The sequence below is a fragment of the Epinephelus moara genome, chromosome 16 (assembly GCF_006386435.1).
Source record: "Epinephelus moara isolate mb chromosome 16, YSFRI_EMoa_1.0, whole genome shotgun sequence".
Classification (NCBI taxonomy): Eukaryota; Metazoa; Chordata; class Actinopteri; order Perciformes; family Serranidae; genus Epinephelus; species Epinephelus moara.
Genome location: NC_065521.1, coordinates 32,838,509 through 32,859,672, shown reverse-complemented (window position 1 = coordinate 32,859,672; position 21,164 = coordinate 32,838,509). Strand labels below are relative to the sequence as shown.

At 39.8% G+C, this 21,164-nt stretch overlaps 2 protein-coding genes across 3 annotated transcripts; both read left to right on the top strand.

Moving 5' to 3' along the window:
* The first annotated feature begins 1,621 nt into the window (after nucleotides 1-1,621).
* spo11 (SPO11 initiator of meiotic double stranded breaks) lies at nucleotides 1,622-12,743 on the top strand. Its single transcript, XM_050065163.1, has 13 exons — nucleotides 1,622-1,734; nucleotides 4,394-4,507; nucleotides 5,311-5,399; nucleotides 5,765-5,831; nucleotides 5,980-6,088; nucleotides 6,414-6,500; nucleotides 7,232-7,268; nucleotides 8,296-8,405; nucleotides 8,515-8,614; nucleotides 9,002-9,039; nucleotides 9,421-9,497; nucleotides 9,898-10,009; nucleotides 12,417-12,743. Exons 1-13 carry the CDS (start codon nucleotides 1,622-1,624, stop codon nucleotides 12,534-12,536), a joined length of 1,173 nt encoding a protein of 390 aa, XP_049921120.1. The 3' UTR covers nucleotides 12,537-12,743.
* Nucleotides 12,744-14,960: 2,217 nt separating this feature from the next.
* LOC126403379 (5-aminolevulinate synthase, non-specific, mitochondrial-like) lies at nucleotides 14,961-20,723 on the top strand. 2 transcript variants are annotated; one of them, XM_050065998.1, is made up of 11 exons: nucleotides 14,961-15,093; nucleotides 16,119-16,324; nucleotides 16,429-16,605; nucleotides 16,700-16,816; nucleotides 16,906-17,125; nucleotides 17,234-17,418; nucleotides 17,578-17,757; nucleotides 19,392-19,556; nucleotides 19,653-19,921; nucleotides 20,029-20,191; nucleotides 20,414-20,723. In XM_050065998.1, exons 2-11 carry the CDS (start codon nucleotides 16,135-16,137, stop codon nucleotides 20,572-20,574), a joined length of 1,827 nt encoding a protein of 608 aa, XP_049921955.1. In that variant the 5' UTR covers nucleotides 14,961-15,093; nucleotides 16,119-16,134; the 3' UTR covers nucleotides 20,575-20,723. The 2 variants fall into 2 exon arrangements, with proteins under 2 accessions (XP_049921955.1, XP_049921954.1); XM_050065997.1 differs by having other exon boundaries at nucleotides 16,697-16,816.
* The last annotated feature ends 441 nt before the right edge of the window (nucleotides 20,724-21,164 follow it).

Sequence of the window (21,164 nt, the reverse complement as noted above, 5' to 3'; positions counted from 1 at the left end):
ACATCACATTTCATAAACTGCCAGGTGTTTACTGACTAAATATTGTCACGTATGGTGTACATATATGAACCCTGCTTGTGCCTTTCATGCAAGAAGTACTCAGATCCCTTCAGGCTCTTTGCCATGTGGAGCAGGTGAAAGAGCGCACAAGAGAAAGGGAAAGGTGGAGCTGAGCACATTACAAGGAGAAAAGCCCTGAGGAAAAGTACAGCTAAATTGCTGCATATTTACAGCTTTGTTTGAAGTGATTGAAAAAATATATATAATTGCAGCAGAGCCACCGTTAGCACATCATAAAATCACAACTACTCTTTCATAAATCACAACTACTCTTTCATAAATCTGTGTTTTCAAAACTATTAAATGGCATCACAACTCAATCAAGCCATGCAAGGAGATGTGCGTGAGTGGAAATAATATTGAAAATAAAGACCTGTTTACTCTTTTCTGTCAAGTGGACGCACCTTTAGTTACTCAGAGCTACCAGAGCTTCATGAGAATCAACAAAGTGAGGTTTGAGCTCTGAGGAAATAACAAGTGCAAAAAAATAGACACTCCAAAAGAAAAAATATTTATTCCTGAAGCCTTAATTATGGAGGTGCAACTGACTACACCTTGAAAATGAAGACACTTGCCAGAAAAATATTTTAAGAAAATGGTCATAGTGTTAAGTAGTTTGTTGTGTATGTGTTGGCTTGGCCCAGTCCGGCCCTGGATCCTTTATTTAAGTAAAAGTTGTTAATCCAAATTGTAAAAATACTCCAGTACAGGTGAAACTCTTGCATGCACCTGCCAATAAGTCTTTCTTTTTAAAGGCAAACTAAAAATGTATCTTTTTCGCAAGCTTTTGGTTAGGTTTGTAAGTGTATTTTTATTTGTTTTAGGAATTAGTATTATTGTTATTATCTCTCCTTTTATAAGAATAATGAGAATAATAATACCATCTTATTTTGTTTGTTTTCATCATGTCCTGCTTGTTTTTATTTATGTAATACTTTATTATCATATGATATTTTATGTTCGTCATGTATGATGTATCTTAAGCACACTGAGTTTATGCTTCTCATATGAAATGTGCTATAGGCTATAAACAAAAATGACTTGACCTTCTGGTGTGCAAGAACTTTGTTGTAGCCTTATTATTAGTGCATTAACTTAAAAATGTAGTTGAGTAAATCAGTATTAAGTGGCAGATATTGTAGATAATCAAGTAAACTACAAGTACCTCCGAACTGTACTTAAGTACAGTACACTATTAAAGTTACTTTCACCATTTAATGTTTGAGAGGAACAATCGAGGGCTATTCTGTTAGTAGACATGTTTGAATTTTCTACCTGAATCCAATTTAGAAGCACTGAATATATGTATATATGTATTTAAACATGTCATAGTGTTAAAATCGCCTCACCATGTAAATATTGTGGATGTAAAGTGGTCATAATGTTGAGTTTTGGAGGTCTTCTCATGTACAAAATGACTTAGTAAGGTCAATTCTTCCGGGTGCAAATTCAGCCAATCAGGCGGCTGCACAAATCTCGCGAGATTTCCATGAAATCCTTTCGCGGTAATATTGTGTATGCAATTTCTTTACATTTAATCTGCATTAATGTGATAAAGACGATGGGAACTCGTTTTACAGAGCTGTTTTTAGAAATTGACAAGCTCCGTGCTGAACTACTGAACAATGTCGAAGTCATGACAAGCTGTCAGCGCGCCGAAGAAGAAATCAGCCAGTAAGTTCCGCTGCTAGCTAACGTGATATCAATTAGCCCAGGTTAGCTAGCGTGTCATCCCAGTGTAGTGGAACCAGGGAAACAAGTGAAACAGGTGCCATGCCGGTCCTGTGGTGTTTACCAGCAGCAAAATGACAGGTCAATGCAACTGGTGTTTGACTCGCGCAGTTATAATGTAGCTATAGATAAAAATGATTGATTAGTTTGTCAAAGTTTTTTTTTTATATTTCACCGTAATTACGTTCCCAGAGTCTGTGTGCGCTATGCAAACGTTAGCATGTGCGCTATGCTAACGTTAGCATGCTAATAACGTTGTCACAGTTGTCTATCCAGGATGAAACATCAATAAGGGACTGTGTCTTAAGGCTTTTACACACCTGTGTAGAGTTAGTTAAGTTAAGGAGCATTACAGGTACATTTGTCCCTCAATGAACTGTATTGGAACCAATGTAACAATTGTACAGTAAGTAACAGACACATGCTACTTGTATACAACTGTATAACTTTACATGTATGTATTTATGTTACTACCTGTACACGCTAATATGACAGAGGGGAGTTGATAAGATTAAGTTTATTAATGCCACATCAGAAAAAATAACATTACAGCAACAAGAGACAAAAGCAAAGAAAAAAAAGTGAGTGATAACTAAACATGAAATAAGGTTCAAAACAACAAAAAATACAAATATTATAGAATTAATAATAATATTAAAGCTATATACCACATATACTTATTCACTAATACAGATACTGTATGTCCATTAGGGATGCACGATAATATTGCCACGTCATCAGTATCAGCCGATATCGGCTTTACAATGAACTATTAGGCCAACGTTCATTCATTTTCTGTAACCTCTTATCTTGTTAGTGGTCGTGACATTGGGCGAGAGGCAGGGTTCACCATGGACAGGTCACTAGTGATGGTGTGATGAAGCCCCGTGAATGTGTTGAATCTTTCAGGCAGATTGCTTCGCCAAAAGGCCGCTCACACGAAGAAGAAGATAAATCTATCCTGAACGTGATATCAATAAAGTGCATACACACAAGCACACATATATGTATATATACATATGTGTGTGTGTGTGTGTGTGTGTGTGTGTGTGTGTGTGTGTGTGTGTGTGTGTGTGTGTGTCCACACAAGGTTAGAGTGCTTGTGTGACTGAGTCACTCAATCCTCTGCACTTAACGATCTTCAGAATCACCTCGAATCACGCAAAACACTTTATGTTTTTCCCGACTCGGGACTGCAGTATCAGCTGTAACATCACTACAGGTCCCCAGACTATCACAGGGCTGACACATAGAGACAGACAACCATTCACACTCACATTCACACCTATGGACAATTTAGAGTCACCAATTAACCTGCATGTCTTTGGACTGTGGGAGGAAGCTGGAGTACCCAGAGAAAACCCACGCTGACACGGGGAGAACATGCAAACTCCGCATGGAGCTCCCACCCAGAGGTTTGAACCCCCCACCTTGGGTGGAACCAGGAACCCTCTTGCTGTGAGACAACAATGCTAACCACTGCTCCACCATGCACAATGAATGAATATGATATACACTGACAAGCTTTCTGTTTCATGTCCCCATCTGCTGGTGGGCCATCACGATAAGAGTATGCATGCACATAATGTTAATTCACCACAGAAGAGACTTGATGATCACCAAAATTTGGTGGGAAAAAGTGCATATACCAATATTGGTTATAGGCCAAATTAGTTGTTATATATTGGATTTAAAAAAAAAAAAAAAAAATCTAATATTGTGCATCCCTAATGTCCATGATGGATGATTGCACAGGACACTTGTAGTAAACACACACGGTGTGTAACATTGAAATATAAAACTTTATAAATGCTATTGGACAGTAAGCAGTGAACAGTATGGAGGATTGCACTGGAATGTTGTACACTGTAATTATATATGTGTATGTATAATCTGTGTGTAGGATATATTTGGATGATAAAAGAAAGGGAGAAATGAATTAATAAGGAAGTATTTAAATATGTGTTTGACATGGATAATCTGCTAACACAAGTTTGGGTTCTGTCTTGTAATTTTTTCTATTTATAAAAGAATTTGGTAAGAATAAAAGTTAGATTAATCAGGTAAAACCAAGAGCAAGATTTCCTGTCATACTCAGTGAATCCAAAGTATATTTTTTTAAGTAAATAAAATTAAAGGTAGATGTGATCAGCAATAATTGTTGACACTTAACTGCAAAGTTGTTTTGTTTATAGACATGATCAAGATAAATGCACCACTGTTGAGTCAAATTAAGTGTCAGAGATGTTTAAAAGAGTATATACTGTGGTACAGTAGCTGACTGTCCTTTTTATATCTCTGAAAATACCGGACCATTGTGGGCAGTGTTGCACATTAAGGAACAGCACTGCTTTAGGGCGACATTGGAAGTACCTTGATTTATCACTATTTCATTCACTGTATTCATTCAGTACTCAAAAATAAATAGTCCTGTTTTGTTATTTTATCCATAAACTGTTCCTCAGATTTTCCAGAAAATGTAATATACTCTGTAACAGTATATATTGATATCGGTGAAGCCGAAGTGTCATGAGCAAAATTCCGAACCCCTGTGCTAGGTTTTTGCCAGCCCATATTCAGAGCCCTCTATCTTTATTCCCAGCAGGGAAATTTTGACCCACATTGAGAACGTAGTCCTCGGAATAGTGACCAGTCTTTCCAAAGATGAGGCCCCTGTCCTGGCACTGCCCAACAGATCCAGCTGGGCCAACGTCAGGTAACTTTATTTAAACACACTGTAGCATGAAAAAGTTTTTTTTACCCGCCCTGAACACTGCAGTCATTTTACAGCCGGACTGTGTGGGATCTGTGTGAGCCGTGTGACCTTTAAAAGATAAACACCAGCAGTCATGTTGTGTAAAGAAATAAATAAACATTTACTTACATAGGTTTTTTGTGGGAGGTCAGGCCACACAAGATGATCACATTGCTGTTTAATACACACTTCAAGTGTGTCTGAATTTGTTTAAGGGGTGTTTTAAGCGGACTGCACGAGCAACCAGGTGGTAGAGGAAAGTAATTTCCAAGTTTTCTTCAGAGAGATTAAAGTTGAAATAACTTCCTGCTACTAAAAAGATGACAGAATGATAAGGAATTAAAAAGCACTGGCCTACACACACACACACACACACACACTCACAAACACAAATTTACGAAGGGCTTTAATGCAACTAGGCTGCAGAGACCTTCTGCACAGAACAAAGCAGACTGTCTGGTCTTGTTTGGATCAAACCTTGCCACAGCTTAAAGCACATTCTGTCTCAGCCCTTTCAAATGTGAGAATCCCACAGATTGAGCGCCAAAGGTTTCACAGAGGAATCAGGACGGTGAGGTACGGGGGAGGTCTTCTCACAGGTAGCCCTCAGGGTGTGGGGAATTTCAGATGGCTTACAGGTGCGGGAGCTGATTTTCAAAGCTAAAAATAAATGTAGCATGCATAATCTTTAAATAAATTCTTTGACGGACACTTTTCCTCCCCTCTTTTCAACTTAAGTTTTTCTTTCATTACTTCTCATCAAGTTTTGACAGTGCCGTCGGGCTTCAAATGAGATCAGGAAGCTCTGTCACTACCATTAGGAGCGGCTGTCCGTCATCTGTCACTAAATTTGGTGAGCAGATACACACACCTCTGTTTTTGTGTTTTCTTTTTTCTGTTCCTGACAACGGACATTCCTTTTAGTCAAAAAACCTTTACGGTTGTACTGTACTTCATGTGGCTTTCATTTATATTCATTGTGAACACATGCATAAACTGCACAAACGGCAGTAAAAGTCAGACTTAGTTTTAGGTGACAAATTGGCAGAGACAGTGTATGTTGAAAGAGGCTTTTAGGGATCGGTTTACCACATGGAAATTCTAATTAAGAACAGAATATGTGTTTTTTTTTCCTGCTTCAGTTCCTTTTAAAGATGTCCTAAGTGAATATCGTGTTTATAATGATTGATTTTGTTTTGTGTGTTTGTCTGTTTGAAGCGCAAATTCTCAAGATTCTCTTGGTCATCTACAGACTCGTGCAGAGCAACTCCTACGCTACCAAAAGGTTATTTGTCTTGGATTGACTTTTAATTAACATTTTTGAATGATAATTAAAGCTAGTTAAATAATTCATGTTCTTTACAGTTTTTTTTGTGAAGTTTTGTTTTGCTGAGTTATTTCCTGTCTGGAAGATTTACATTTTGTTTTCACAGAGACATCTATTACAACAATACGCAGCTGTTTGGTTCACAAAAAACTGTTGATGATATAGTGGATGATATCTCCTGCATGCTAAAGGTTCCTCGCAGATCACTTCATGTGGTAAGTGTGTCTGTTCACAATGTTCATGTTGTGTGATTGCATGGTAGAAAAGACACCTCGGAAAAACCTTGGAGCAAAATTCAGTTGGATATGCTTCGTTGTTATTAGTTCAGGTCCAACACATGAAATCTGTTAGTTTAGTGCGGTATTTTAAGCATTTTGTTCTGCTTCATATCTGAGGAAACGGTGGGAAAGAAGGTTCTTCTGATCAAAGAGAAATTAAATCAAAGTTGAATTCAGTGAGGTTGTGTCAGAAATATGCGTGCATCTGCGTGTTTTAATATGAGCGTGTGTTAACTTGTGTGTGGAAATTTTATGTCACCAGTTGGCCACGTCCAAAGGATTAATCTCAGGTGATCTGTGTTACATGGAAGAGGATGGCACGAGAATCGACTGCCGCTCCAGCTCTGCTGTAAGTTCTGTCAACAGCCTAAACTCACTGTCTGTTGACTGAAATGTCCTCATGTTACTATACAGAAAAAAATAATATCAACTGTGATGTAAAGGGGGACACCACCCAAATTAAGAATTCCAGTGTGTTATTTCCATGGCTCTTAAAGCCCGAAACCGGAGAAGTAAGTCTCAAATTTGTGATGTCATCAAGTTAAAGTCTGGAGCTGCTCCATAGACAATAAATGGGAACCGATTTTATCAACGCACACAAGCTTTATTCTGTTGTCGTGTTCTCAGCTCTGAAGATGTGCCCATATACTCAGAACTTTCCCCTGGGTGCTCTCAGTGTCGTCTATAACATCTTTCCACAATTCATTGTCTATGTAGCAGCTCCAGACTTTGCACCCTGTGACATCAGAAATTTGAGTTTCAGCACCCTAGTTTTTTGGATTTGGGAGGGTTGTTCATGTTAACTAATATATTTGGACTGTCTTAGACCATAGGAATAATGTGTAAATTTTGCAAATGGGCGTAGTTCCCCTTTAATGGTATCCTGATGAGTTTTCATCATTTAAAAAAGTAGCAGGAATATATATGTTTCTCATCAAACACATTGTGTCAACAGCTCCACAGAGTACCTTGTGTTTACTACCAAACCAACGATTGTGTTTCAAGGCTTATAACAGAAAGGAATACATTTAGACATCCTTCACCAGTTGAATCCATTTGTATGTCTGTGTTTTGTTTTAGGCTGTTGCTGTTTCATCGAACATCGGTGGGATCAGAAGTATCCTTTATGATCTGTACAAGTACACTTGACCCCAAAGTCTATTTTGTGTGATAAGTGTGAACACTGTGTACCATACCTGGGCACCGCACGCTGATCTATACCTGAGTCCACTTGAAAAGGTGGTCTCAAGTGTGGTTTATGTGTACTCTGGTACAGGATGCATCAGATGTGAACTCCAACTGTACCAAAAAGCAGAAGTGGACTGTTTAACTCTACTAGTTTTTAACCGGTTGTGAAACAGTCTCAATTTAATACTGATGCCTCTTTATCAGATGGCAGACAGACCCAGATCCGCCTTCGCTGCTGCTCTTGACCTGCAGTCAAAGCTTCGGTGGGAGGCGAAGAGCTCTGCGTACGACTGCAGCAGCTCCTCCTCAGGCCGGGAGCAGAGCTTCGCCTCAATGCTCCATTGGTACCTGCTGATGACGGTCTGTCTGCAACGCCATTTTCTACACTGCGGCACAACAAAAATATCACGTAGATCAGTGGTTCCCAACTGGTCCAGCCACGGGGTCCAGATTTCACTTTAGTCATTAGTTCAAGGTTCACACAGTTTAATATATTCAGCATCGTATTTGTGCTTGGCCATGTCATTGAGCTAGTTTATCGTCTCGCTGTCTGTTAGTCATTCACTCTACAGCAGGAAACGGCACCTCAAAATAAAAACTCTGTGCCGGAAATTCACTGCACTATAAAATAAAGTGTGTTTTTTTACAAACTCGACATGTTCGTAAGTCACTTGCGATCCATTCAGAATGGACCTGTGACCCACCAGTTGGGAACCACTGACGTATATGATGACGCAAGCTTACGGAACAACATAACTAAAGTGAAAACTGAGTGGCGGGAGAGTGGAAATGTGGGACAAATGTAATCTGGCATGGTGTGACTCAATCATATCTGATGTGAAAATGCCCTTAGATACCTCTGATGATGTCATATTGTAAATTATATATGTATTTCCTTCTGTGTGGGAACGACACTATATGGTCGTGGGGTCTGTTTTTTCCTTAATGACATACAGATATTGTGTCATCTGCTAAATTTGTCATGATAGTTGAGAAGGATGCAACGTTTCAGAGACTGCTGGATGATGACTTCTGCACGAAGCTGTCTCCTTGCATCATGATCACAGTGCGTTTCCTTTTTTAAAAACATGACTTAAATCATTAATCAGAATTTCTCAAAAAGGGCAGTATTAGTGTTCAGTGTGCATAACACGTGTGTGTCTGTGTGGCTCCAGGGTAAAGGCGTGCCAGATGTGAACAGCAGGTTGATGGTGAGAAAGCTCTGGGACACGCTGCACGTCCCCATCTTCGCCCTGGTGGATGCTGATCCTCACGGTAACTCGTCATCTGCCTCGAGTGCAAACCAGTTTTACCCCTCACACATACCTCACATATTTCCTCACATTTAACAACACTTGAGCGCCTTTTCATCTCCGCACACACACAGTAGGATTGCATGTTCCACCAAGGCAGCAGATGTTCGCACCTGTCCGCTACGTCATGGTGCCTGGTCTGACTAGTATTTCCGTTGGCGTGAGTTCGTCCTGGCAGGATGGCTCGGTTTTCCATCAGCCTCCGTACCTCTAAACCCTTTTTCCCAGTGCATGGCGAGACACATATGTCATGCTTTACTTTGTTCTAAGCTCCGTTACACATCTCGGAGGATAATTGCTCTGGTATGTCGGTGATTGCAGCGTGTCTCTCTCCCTCTGATTTTCCCAGGGATTGAAATCATGTGTATCTACAAGTACGGATCAGTGGTGAGTCCCGCCATGCCATTTATTCCTGCACTGTGTATTATCCGATGTGGCCTGTTCAGTGTCTCTCTGTTAGCAATATGTAATTATGCCCGTTAAGTTTAAAAAAGTGGACCAATCATCCCGCTCAGAATATTTAAACTGACATTGTATGGAGTGAAAATGTTGAGTGATTGTGTTGCAGTGTCTTTGTTGATCTCTGTGATGTTTGTGTAATCATCCCTGTGTTTGTTAACTTCATTGTGAACATGTGTTGGGCATAACCACATTATGCATGTGCAGTGCTGATTGGTGTGTTTATTCGAGATATATTATGTGTATAAGAGGTTTGTGCATGTGTGTGTGTGTGTGACTGGTTTTGTGTGTGCGTGGGTTTTTCCACAGGCCATGTCGTTTGAGGCCCACAGTCTGACCGTCCCCAGCGTTATGTGGCTAGGCCTCCTCCCCTCTGACCTCCGGAGGTTTGGACTCAGCATTCGCTACTTCCTACTTCCTCCTCCTGCCTCTAATTGGGATTATATTCTGGGGACATTTAGATTGTTTGTTTTGGTTTCTGTTGCTGTCGCCCTCACTTTTTTTCCCCTTCAATGAACTGCGTCTGAGAACATATTGAGTTTTAAGTATATGTCCCCCTAAACAAATTTAGGCCAAAAGGGCTTTTTGACATACATTTAATTGCAGTGTGTACAGTTTCCTCTATGTTTCCCCCTAAACATACACATACTAATTCCTCGATGTGAGTCTGTTGAGAACGGGAGGAAACGTACTGTAACGGCGACATCTATCAAGAGAAGTGACTGTTGCAGTCGTCAGAACATCAGTTTGGTGTATGTGTAGTAAAATCAACATTTCATTCTTCAGGTTGAGGGTTCCCGAGGATGCCCTGATCCCCCTCACCAAGAGAGATGAGAACAAACTCAGCAGCCTCCTCAAAAGGCCGTACTTAAGCAGCCAACCAGACTGGCAGAAAGAGGTGAGAGGAATGTGCTTTGAAGTAGGGTGAAGGACAGAGGTTGCATAGAAATTTGTGAGATAACATGCAAATGTGCAAATACTTGAGACCTTTTTTATGCCTCTGTGCCAGAGACAGCCGTGGTGAGGCATTTGTGTGTTGTCCGTTCAACCATCCCATTCTCATGAGTGCCATATCTCAAGAACGCCTTGAGAGAATTTATTAGATTTTAGTGGTCAAAGGTCAAGTTAAAGTTCACTGTGACCTCATGTCTGTCCCAGTCTCATGAATGTGATATCTCAGGAATGCTTTGAGTGAATTTCTTCAAATTTGGCACAAAATCCACTTGGACTCAAGAGTGACCTGGTTACAATTTGGTGGTTAAAAGTCAAAGTTTATTGTGAACTCACAAGGCACATTTTCCGCCATAACTCAAGAATTCATATGCTAATCATAACAAATTTGACACAAATGTCTGAGAGCACAGTCAAGCGAGCGAATGCAGGCAAGTGATCATTGCGTGCCAAGGCAATAACGTGAGCAGTGCTAATAAATACAGCGAAATACGATGATATTTATCCATTTTGTTACATTCCTCACCTGTGTCCTGACTCACTGCCAGCTAGGCAGCATCTGTCATATGGGTTAGTTTGTATTTTCATTGCCAGTGTCACATAATGCTGGTTAGACACAACAACAATCAATGTCTTCACTGCGCATATTCCTTTGCTATTGGTTGAGGCTGTGACTGTCACCAGTCAAAGCACCAAAGTGGAACTCCACACGATGTGAAGATGCAAATTTGCTTTGTCATGCGAAGCAAATGTTTTATTCGCCCCTTCAATTGTATTGAATAGAAGTGCACGGGAGGCGAATATTCGCCAGTGTTAATTTCGCTTCTCATGTGACCATGCCCTGATAGAATGAAATGAACAATCGATGACATTGTATATCCAAAAGGTCAACTTAACTGTGACATCAAAATGTCCTGCAGAAACACTTTTTCAACACTGTAACTCAGGAACACAAGGGGAGACATTTGGTCGGATGGTGAATTGGTGACACTGATCTTGAGTGTCCACCTTGAAATTGTACTGATCGTGTAGATCTTTGCTGCCGGGTTGAAGATGTGTCTGAAGTATCCATGTTTTAGAATATGTAGCTTGTTTGGATCAATGTCCATATTTGAAGCACTGTCAGCTAGAGATGTGTCATATCATCTCATTCAACATAATACCAGTATAATTTTTTATGTGATATGAAAAATTCACATCATGATACTTGCAATATTTCGACTTGTTGACATATTGACGTCATACTGTTACCCACGGCAACAATAAGCATGGCTGAAAGCAAAATTATTACCAACTCTGCAGTGGTTCCAAAAAGAGGAGCAGCTTCAGCAGTGTGGAATAAATCGTGGCGTCCTGAATGTTTTATGAACAGCCCCGGACTTCTCAGACTCTTTTAGTGAGTTACCGCTCACTCAGAGGGAACTCATTCAGCGGCTCCTCTGGCAGCAGCACAGCATCTCTCCCTCTCCTCTCTCACTGTGCGCACATGGAAGTTGGTGTCTTCAAGTGATTTTGTCATAAGCCTTTGGTAATGTAAACCTGCGTGGTGCTTACGGCTCAACAAAAAACAACATATATATTAATGTATGATAGTTGTGGTATCATAACAGCCTGTCACAGGTAATGAAATGAGAGATTATTTTTGTTTAGTGTTTACTGAATATTTGAAGGCAAATTGTAAAACTATATCACTGATTTTACTGCAATGCCGTGTTCTTAAATTAATAAAATATTATTTTTGCTCATTTGTCATGTTGTCAAGAATATCCTTATCACAAAAATACCCTGAAATATTGTGATATTATTTTAGGGCCATATCGCCCTCAGCTATTGTCAACTGTCATGGCTACATATGAGTCTGGACAGACATGGATGTAAACGGCAGCTTGACTGGTTGGTGGAGGCCCACAGTGCAAGGCCGTAATTCTAATTCTTTTTTGAGTCGTGATTAGTTCTAATGAAGCACCAAAATATTTGACTTGAGTGTTAACCTTTACCATGTGATTTTGAATAGTAAATATTGTCTGTAAAAAGAAACTGCTGTGATAGATAACCCTGACCTTCAGTACCACACTCAGCCTACTTGGTAAAATGTTGGTCTGAAGCACCTTGTTCCTTTTTCAAAAGGCAAATCTGTTCCTCCTCAGACGTTTACACAGTTTTAACATCTTTGGTCATGTGACACACAGCGTAGGAATGTGTGTGAGAGGACTCTCAGCTCGCTGGTATGGAGGAAACGGAAGAGCCTCTCTGTTGTGGAGTGGCTGTTGGAGATAAACACCTGATGATTTATGCTTGTTTGCACGGCTTCCTCTCACACGCTCCTTAAAGCTGTGTTTCTGCTCTTGTTGTAGATGGAACTGATGCAGCAGAGTAAAGTCAAGGCTGAAATACAGTCCCTAGCAGCCATAGCTCCTGATTTCCTCACCGGCATCTACCTGCCCAATAAGCTGCGTTACGGAGGCTGGGTTTGAGCACAATGCTGCCACCCAGTGGAATAAGAAGGGAACTGCTGAGGCTGCTGGCACAACTTGAGAAAGCTCTTCCATGTAACTGACCTGCCTGACCTTGTCAGACACTGAAGTATGACGTTAAGTTGGTTTGTAATGTTTGCATATTTATTAGTGACTGTGTGTGTTTATGATTTCCAACTGTGTTTCAGAGACGTCTCATCCTGTAATTAAAACCCTGTAATTCCACCGACAAGTCAGAGCATGTTTCTGGTCTTTACAGTTACTTTGCCCTCGTTTATATCCCCAAGATGTTTGAACCTGCTGGGGCAAAGTCACCAAACACGCTACGCTGATCTCTTTCATTCATGGATTTAATTATTCTACAATTGTTTCAGCATTGTCTGGGTGCTTTACAACCACTGAACACCGCTGTGCATGCTGGTGCAAAGACTGTAAATGAGCAGATGAGAAGGAAGATTTTGTGGTTTGGAACTGGAGTAACTGTGGCTGTTCATTCATTAATGCACAAAGTACAAAGACTCACACTGCTGCTCTTTGTGTAATCTGTTCTCCAGCAGGTGGAGACAGCGCTCATTAAAAGGGGGGAATGGGGCAATATTGTGAGCCAAGACCCCTCAAAACCATACTCATAATGTGGGTAAATTATCTTCACAGACGCATTTTGGGAAAAAAAATCACTGCTTATATGTTTTTGAACATAAAAATGGTCTTGTGCTGAGTAGAGCAACTTTCAACTATTATAAGTGACATGCATCACTGCTTGTCAGCCAGGTTAAAGTCTTCTTTTTAGAGCACTGGTTCCCAAGGCGGGGGTGCCGAACTCCAGTAGGGGTCGCCAAAGCTTCAGGAGTTACTTAACCATTTGAAACATGGAGAGGCATCACTTTTCTTGTGCTGCTTTCAGATGCCTTTCGCAAGTATTCACACCTTTGAGCCTTGAGCAAATTGGTGTGATTTCTTTGAATAACACAGGAACAAAGGCAACAAGCAACTTGGTGAGAAATGTCCCACAAATGAAAAAAATAAAAGCTAGGGAAAAACTGTATTCATAATTATCATTACATATTTGAAATTATTATATTTTTTTATGGTCTTTTACCAGGTCTTTTTTTATTTATTTATTTATTTTAATTTACTAATTTTCTTGTTTTTAATTTTCTCTTTTTGATGATTTCTTGCAAATTTTTGGGGTCAGTTCTGTTATTGCCCATTGCCTTCTTCCCACATTGTTGAGAGAAATCAAGCCTACTTACCTCCTAGGTTTGGAATCAATGTAGAAGACGGCCATTTCATTTTCTTTTTTTTTCTGCGTTCTTCCTCTTTACGTGTTCATTTATAATTCTGTAGTTTAAAAAGTTGAAGAAACATCTGTTGTTTATGAGATCAAAAAAATGGTTGCTTTCAGTAAATGCACAGGAACAGTGGGTCGAGAACCCCAGCAAGACTAGTTATAGGCTCTAAAAGCTGCTCTTTACCACTGGAGGAAGAGGTTGAGCTTATTTGAACTGCGTTATATATGTTTCTCCGGTCAATCTATATCAGGGGTGTCAAACATACAGCCTGGGGGCCAGAATCGACCTGCCAAAGGGTCCAATCCGGCCCACTGGATGACCTTGCACACCTAATAGTGATGCACTTCAGGTTCCAGGAGCAAGTTGAACTTTGAGTTGCTTTTTTTCATGTAAAATGCCAGAAACCAGAATACAGTTGTTGTCTTTCACTTTAGTTTGGTGTGGTGATGTCAGGATTACCACACAGGAGGGGAAATGTACAGAAAAATGCACATGTAACGACAGCGAGTAGTCAACTAAGACGTGTTGTTGAAATTGCATTTATTCTTTTGAAGACATCACAGGCTGTTTGACATCTGTTTTGTAAACAGATCAGCGTTTTTAGAATGTGCATCTTTAAACAACAAAAGAGACAAATTTGGAGGTGTTTGTTATTTATGGGACGTTATGCAAATCGACTGTATGTGGCCTGTGAACTAAAATGAGTTTGACACCCCTGATGTATAGCGATGCATCATACTGATCACAGCTTATGTTTTTTTAGATTAACTCATAATCTCAAAGGTGGGTTTAAAAAAAAAAAAAGATAGCAGTGAAATAAATTCTGTAAAGTAAAATGTAAAGAAGTATATAATTTAAAAAAAACAAAAAAACAAGTAGAGACACCAAGTAAAATACCTCAAACCTGTGCTCAAGCAGCCTGTAGTACTTGGGTAAATTAATTTAGATACAACCTCTTAACTTACTACAACTCCACAGTACGGTAGGCTAAGCAAAAAGTTTTTTAAAGCAAGTAGTTTTGTGTGTAGTTTAACAGGCGTAGAGTACTTCCTGTTAGGAATAGACGATCTCTGGCGGTATTACATGATCGCCGGTGGGCGTGTCTCCATGATTGTGCAACATACTACAGCTACGTCACCGCAGTGAGTGAGGTGTTGTAATTTCTCCAGCTGGAGTTTCCTCAACGTTGAAGAAGAATCGTCCTTGGAAAGCGGCCGAGGAGCACGAGACTGAACTGCATTTAAATTATAGAGGACACAAACCAGGTGGGTTAATGTAAGATCTGAGTGAGTGTAGATACAGCTGAAGGGGGCTACATGTCATGTGGGCCTGTCTCATGTCCAGCTGCCTGAGGATAGCATAGGAACTGTTGTGTGTCTGCCAGCAGTTAAACCTTGACTTCATGACCTTTTACTGAGCAAAACTGATTTTAAAAATGATCTCTTCTTTCTTTATCTTAACAACAGACATGTAGCCTGCATACTATTAATCTGTACCAAAAAGCCTCAAGAGAAGGTGTTTAAGAAGGATATACTGTGATGTAACTGTAGGAATATTTATATTTCTAGCAATATTAGTTTTCATTTTTACTCCTGTTTTAATATTTTAGATTGTGGATGCTGCGATGAAAGGTTAGAAATGGGTGAAGTGTATAGTATAAAGCATGATTGTGTACAGTTAATTTAGGCTCACAGTGTTTATATTCTTCCATTTGTTGTCCTTTTTGGTGGTAATATCAATAGTGATACCTGAGTCAAGGTCCCTTGCCTCTAAAGCTGCTTATTTCCAGAAATAAACTATTAATAAATTGGTAATAATGACTCGAATAAGCATCTACAGCGGGATGTTATGAGACCCGGCCCCTGTTTGGTAACACATGAGAAGGTGGGGGCTCAGTCTGTGACAGTTCATGTATGTTTCATGCGAGCAGCAGCTAGGTGGCTCCTCGTCTCCTTCGTTTTAGGTAAGACCGCACAATTATGGTGGCAGGATGAGTCCTTGAGAGGCCTCCCACTTGTCAAGGACAGCTGACTGCAGAAGAGGGTGAATGAAAGTAGTCTCTTAGGGCTTTAAACGTAATATACGTCTCCGGTCTCACTGTGGAATCAGTCATGTTTCGCAAGACGTTTTTCATCTGTTCCGTCAAGGTGGACTGGGATGTGTTCAGGTAAAGGATAATGACTGGTGTGGCACTAGACAGCTCAGAGACAGGGAATATTTTATAGGATCAGCTGTGGATGTGTGTTCTGCTTTCCTTCAACTTTTTGTTGACAGATTTTTTCCCCTTTAGGTCAAGAGTATCTCACATGGACGCAGTGATCCGCCGGTGCCCTTTCCTCACAGTTGTTCCCAGTGTTGCCCTGCAGCTGGCCGGGAAGTCATCACTGCTGAGCTATGCCCAAAAATGCCCCGTGATGATGGACCTGGCCTCAAGACCTCTGGCCAGAGCTCTGTCCTCTTCAGCTTCAACTTCCAAAGGCACTCCAACAAATGACGGTCAGTCTTAAACCATCCTGTCATGACTAACTGTGATTTGGACGCAAACAATTCTTATTCAGTAGACAGATTATAATTTAGAAATGCACTCTCATGTTCTGTAGATTCAAAGCATGAAGTCAAGCTGCCCCCAGGTCACATCAAGCCACCTGCGGGCCAGGCTGTTGGCTCCAAATGTCCTTTCCTGGCTGCAGAAATGGTGCAGAAAAACAACAGGGTGGTAAGAGAGGCCAGTATGGAGCTGCAAGAGGACGTCCAGGAAATGCACTCTGTACGCACAGGTAAGCAACTGCACGGCCACACCTGCAACTGGAAACCCATACAGTAAGTTATTTATGTGCGAGATCATTAATAGCATGCATCTTTTTCAAGCAGGTAAAAGAGATACGAGTCTATCGGTTATGGATCTTATCGAGGCAGGAGCACCTAAACACCTTCTGAAATCCACGTCTTCCAGAGTGTCTCACCTGCTGAAGGACAATCTGCCTGAGGGTAAGAAAGACACATTCTTCTTCATAAACAAGAGTTCTCAGAGGGATTTTTTGAAGCTTATAATCCTCCTCCTATATTTCCTTCATCAGCTGTTACCTTCCAGTACGACAAGTACTTTGAAAAGAAGATTGAAAGCAAGAAGGTGGATCACACATACAGGGTTTTTAAGACGGTGAACCGATGTGCCCCCTCGTTCCCCATGGCAGACGACTACTCAGAGTCTCTCCATGCAAAGAGGGACGTGTCTGTGTGGTGCAGCAACGACTACCTCGGCATGAGCCGTCACCCCAAAGTCACCCAGGCCATCGTGTGAGTGGACTTACTGATCAGCAGTCACCCATAACCCCAAGATGGCCTGATGAAATATGAGAATAAGCTACTTTACAATAATAAACTTGTTGTTTTTTTCTTTCAAAGGGAGACTTTACGTAAGCACGGCGCTGGTGCAGGAGGCACACGAAACATTTCAGGGACGAGCAAATTCCACGTGGAGCTTGAACATGAGCTAGCTGATCTGCACAATAAAGATGCTGCTCTTCTGTTCACTTCCTGCTTCGTAGCCAATGACTCCACGTTGTTTACTCTGGCAAAAATGCTACCAGGTACATTCAGTTAAGCGTGGAAATATTTAAACATTTGACTTAAAAGTTCAATTCCTTTGCTTTGATTTAGAATTGTAGTGCATTTTATCACATATTTTCTTGATTCACACTTAAATCCATAGCAGATAATTGATTTTTTTCATTTGCTTTCTCTTCTAGGTTGTGAAATCTACTCTGACGCCGGCAACCATGCCTCAATGATCCAGGGTATAAGGAACAGCAGGGTCAAGAAGTTTATCTTCCGTCACAATGACGTCAGCCACCTGCAAGAGCTGCTTGAGAAGTCTGACCCCTCCACTCCAAAGATTGTCGCCTTTGAGACGGTGCATTCAATGGATGGTGAGTACACAGCCTTTCAAGAGTCAGTCTTATTAAACAGGGCATTTTAAAGATTTACCATTTATTTATTCCTAATTGATGTGTCATAGTTGATTGTTAGGTTGCAAATGACGACATACAGGAGTCATGTACAAAATCACAAAAGTGTGAACAGTATTTTTCAAACTTATTAATGAATCACCAGTGTGTTTACAAAGCTTTACATAGCAAGCGTCACATTCATGCATTTGCTGACCAAATGGAAATGTAATATATGTACATGTATTAAATATCCATGTATGAAATATATGTTCAAACTATTTATGAAACCTAAAAGAAATCGGAACAATCTCGTATTATATTAACATATATGACTTACTTATACAAATTTGTATGTTAATGTACTTATTATACATTTATCATCATATATGTCCATATACAATTATTTATACACAAATTACACATATATATAAATTTAATTAAATAATAATTAGTAAGAAAAACACATGTAAGTATAGTGAATTTTTACATATATATTTAGTTTTATTAAATTGCCTATATGAATGAAATCAAGTCGCTAACATGTTCACAACGTGTAATACCGTATAAAAATTCATCATATCAATATTTTAAATATAAGTACATATATAATATGTACTTATATTGTAGACATATGTCATAAACATATATATCCATCCTAAGCCCATCAATATATGTTAATATTAAATATGTAAATGTAAAAGACAGAAATTTATATAAAAAAATAATAAGAAAAACATATATAAGCGCAAAGTATTTTTGTATATATGTTGTTTTAATCAATTGTCATATATAATTTAAATATATATTGTTAACATACAGGGTAGCAACAAATAATACTGTATAAAAATGTATCGTATAGATATTTTTGTGTACATCTACAAATATACAGTGGGTATTTTATATATGTTATAACTTAAATCTTTATATATCCAGTTGGTGTTTAAATGTGATGATAATATGTCACCTTATTAGTAACATATATGGCAACATAACTCTTGATTTAGGGGCATATACCTTATGTCATTATTATTATTATTAGTAGTAGTAGTATTGTTGTTGTTATTATTAATTTAAATTAAATATGTATTGTTAGCATATAGGGTAGCAACAAATAATACCGTACAAAAATTAATCATAAAGATATTTTTATGTACATCTACAAATCATACAGTGGGTATTTTATATATATTATAAACTTAAATCTTCATATATCCAGATGATGTATGAAAAATATATTAATATTTCACCTTATTAGTAACATATGTAGCAACATCACACTTGATATAGGGGCATATACTGTATGTCATATATTATTATTAGTAGTAGTATTAGTATTTATTTATTTTTCTATTTATTTATTTTATTTGATAGGGACGATGCAATTTACCATGGTTTCAAAGCAGAGTATGAGATTGATGTGTTACACAAAGAGTTTATAACTGCTAATTTTCAACTCTTGTCCCTAGTTGGGCTTTTATATGTAGGACTAAAATGTTGTTGTTGTTTGTTTGTTTTTAATTACATTTCTGCATGGGTATTAACAGAAAAAAAAAGTATCTGTGCTTTTATTTTTATAAGTGATTTGAAATAACGTAATGCTGTGCTCTCTACAGGGGCGGTGTGCCCACTAGAGGAGATGTGTGATATTGCCCACAAGTTTGGTGCCATTACCTTTGTGGATGAAGTTCACGCTGTGGGCCTGTATGGGTCCAGAGGAGGAGGGATCGGGGACAGAGACAGAGTCATGCACAAGATGGACATCATCTCTGGTACCCTCGGTGAGTAGAACCCCTCACTGATGAGGGGAAACCTCTCGTAACACCTTCACCAGTGACATATGTGCCTCTCTGACTTGTTATGGGTTCTGTTTCTAGGCAAGGCATTTGGCTGTGTGGGTGGCTACATCGCCAGCACCAGCACCCTGGTGGACACAGTGCGCTCATACGCTGCAGGCTTCATCTTCACCACCTCCCTGCCCCCCATGCTGCTGGCAGGGGCCAAGGAGTCCATCAAGGTCCTGAAAAGTGAGGAAGGCCAGGTGCTCAGGAGGAAACATCAGAGGAGCGTGAAGCTGCTGCGACAGATGCTGATGGACTCGGGCTTTCCTGTGGTCCACTGCCCGAGCCACATCATTCCTGTCCGGGTTAGGAAATTAATCGTTTTTTTATTAAGTGGTGCAGGGACTTACTTGGGAATCTGTCACTGGCATAGTCTCTTTGAAATCTGACATGTGATGTATCTGTTTGTCAGGTGGCGGATGCAGAGAAGAACAATGAGATCTGCGACATCATGATGTCTCGTTACAACATCTACGTCCAGGCAATCAACTACCCCACTGTGGCCAAAGGAGAGGAGCTGCTGCGCATCGCCCCCACACCTCACCACACTCCCCAGATGATGTTCTACTTTGTTGGTATGTCCACTATAAATTATGATGTCTGTCTAATGACTCAACAGTATTTTGTGTTTGGTTGAGCAGTCATAAACTCAGTTAATATTATAGTTATTAATATTATATATACAGTGAGACAAATATTTCATTTCAAACCCAGCACTGACAGTTTTAAGGTATATTTAATATCCATAATTTATTGCAAAGATCCTCAGCTGTTCCTTCTCTACTCCGTCTCCACAGACCGGCTGCTGAAGACGTGGAAGGAGGTGGGCATGGAGCTGAGACCGCACTCCTCAGCAGAGTGTGACTTCTGCCAGCAGCCTCTTCACTTCGAGCTGATGAGCGAGAGGGAGAAGTCGTACTTCACAGGCCTCAGTCACATGATATCAGCTGTAGCGTGACATCACATGTAACACTAAATACCAACAAGCCCCACCTCAGTCACAGCACACTCCACCTCGTAATATTCAAGCTATTTATTACATTTACATTGAACATATCATGGCTAATAAAATGTTCTGTGTCAGCAATAAATTTGTGTGTAAAATCTTCATGTTCTGTGTGTGTGTTCCCTTTTAAATGTGTTGATTATGACTCACACAGGAATCACTTTAATTTATGTGTGAAAATGACTGAGTGATAAAACCAGGTTCTCTTTGTGGGTACTAAAGGCCCACATCTTCGCCCATCACTTACACCTCAGAGCGCTGCTATCCTCGTTATTGCTGTATCCCAGGTGAGCTTTTCTGGAAATATTGCGTATATTTTAGAGAAATGCTCACAGCGAAATCATCTTCTTAGGAAACTCAGCAGCCTTGGTGTTAGATTTTAAGAATTAGTGCACCAAACTATGGTTGAGAGTGTTTTAAAGTTTATCTGTACATCCAAGAATTAACTCTCTAGGATTGTGACAATAGCAAAATAGTAAAATAGTTGGCAAGCCCATGACCAGAGATGGGCAAAAATACATCAAACGGTATTGTACAAAATA

Bases quoted from the DNA above. Each gene is read 5' to 3' on its own strand.
- spo11 (XM_050065163.1), top strand. From the start codon at position 1,622: ATGGGAACTCGTTTTACAGAGCTGTTTTTAGAAATTGACAAGCTCCGT. The intron at 7,269-8,295 runs GTATCCTTTATG...AATGACATACAG, and splicing joins GAACATCGGTGGGATCAGAA to ATATTGTGTCATCTGCTAAA. The intron at 8,615-9,001 runs GTAACTCGTCAT...TGATTTTCCCAG, and splicing joins GGTGGATGCTGATCCTCACG to GGATTGAAATCATGTGTATC.
- LOC126403379 (XM_050065997.1), top strand. From the start codon at position 16,135: ATGGACGCAGTGATCCGCCGGTGCCCTTTCCTCACAGTTGTTCCCAGT. The intron at 19,557-19,652 runs GTGAGTAGAACC...TTCTGTTTCTAG, and splicing joins CATCATCTCTGGTACCCTCG to GCAAGGCATTTGGCTGTGTG. The intron at 20,192-20,413 runs GTATGTCCACTA...CCGTCTCCACAG, and splicing joins GATGATGTTCTACTTTGTTG to ACCGGCTGCTGAAGACGTGG.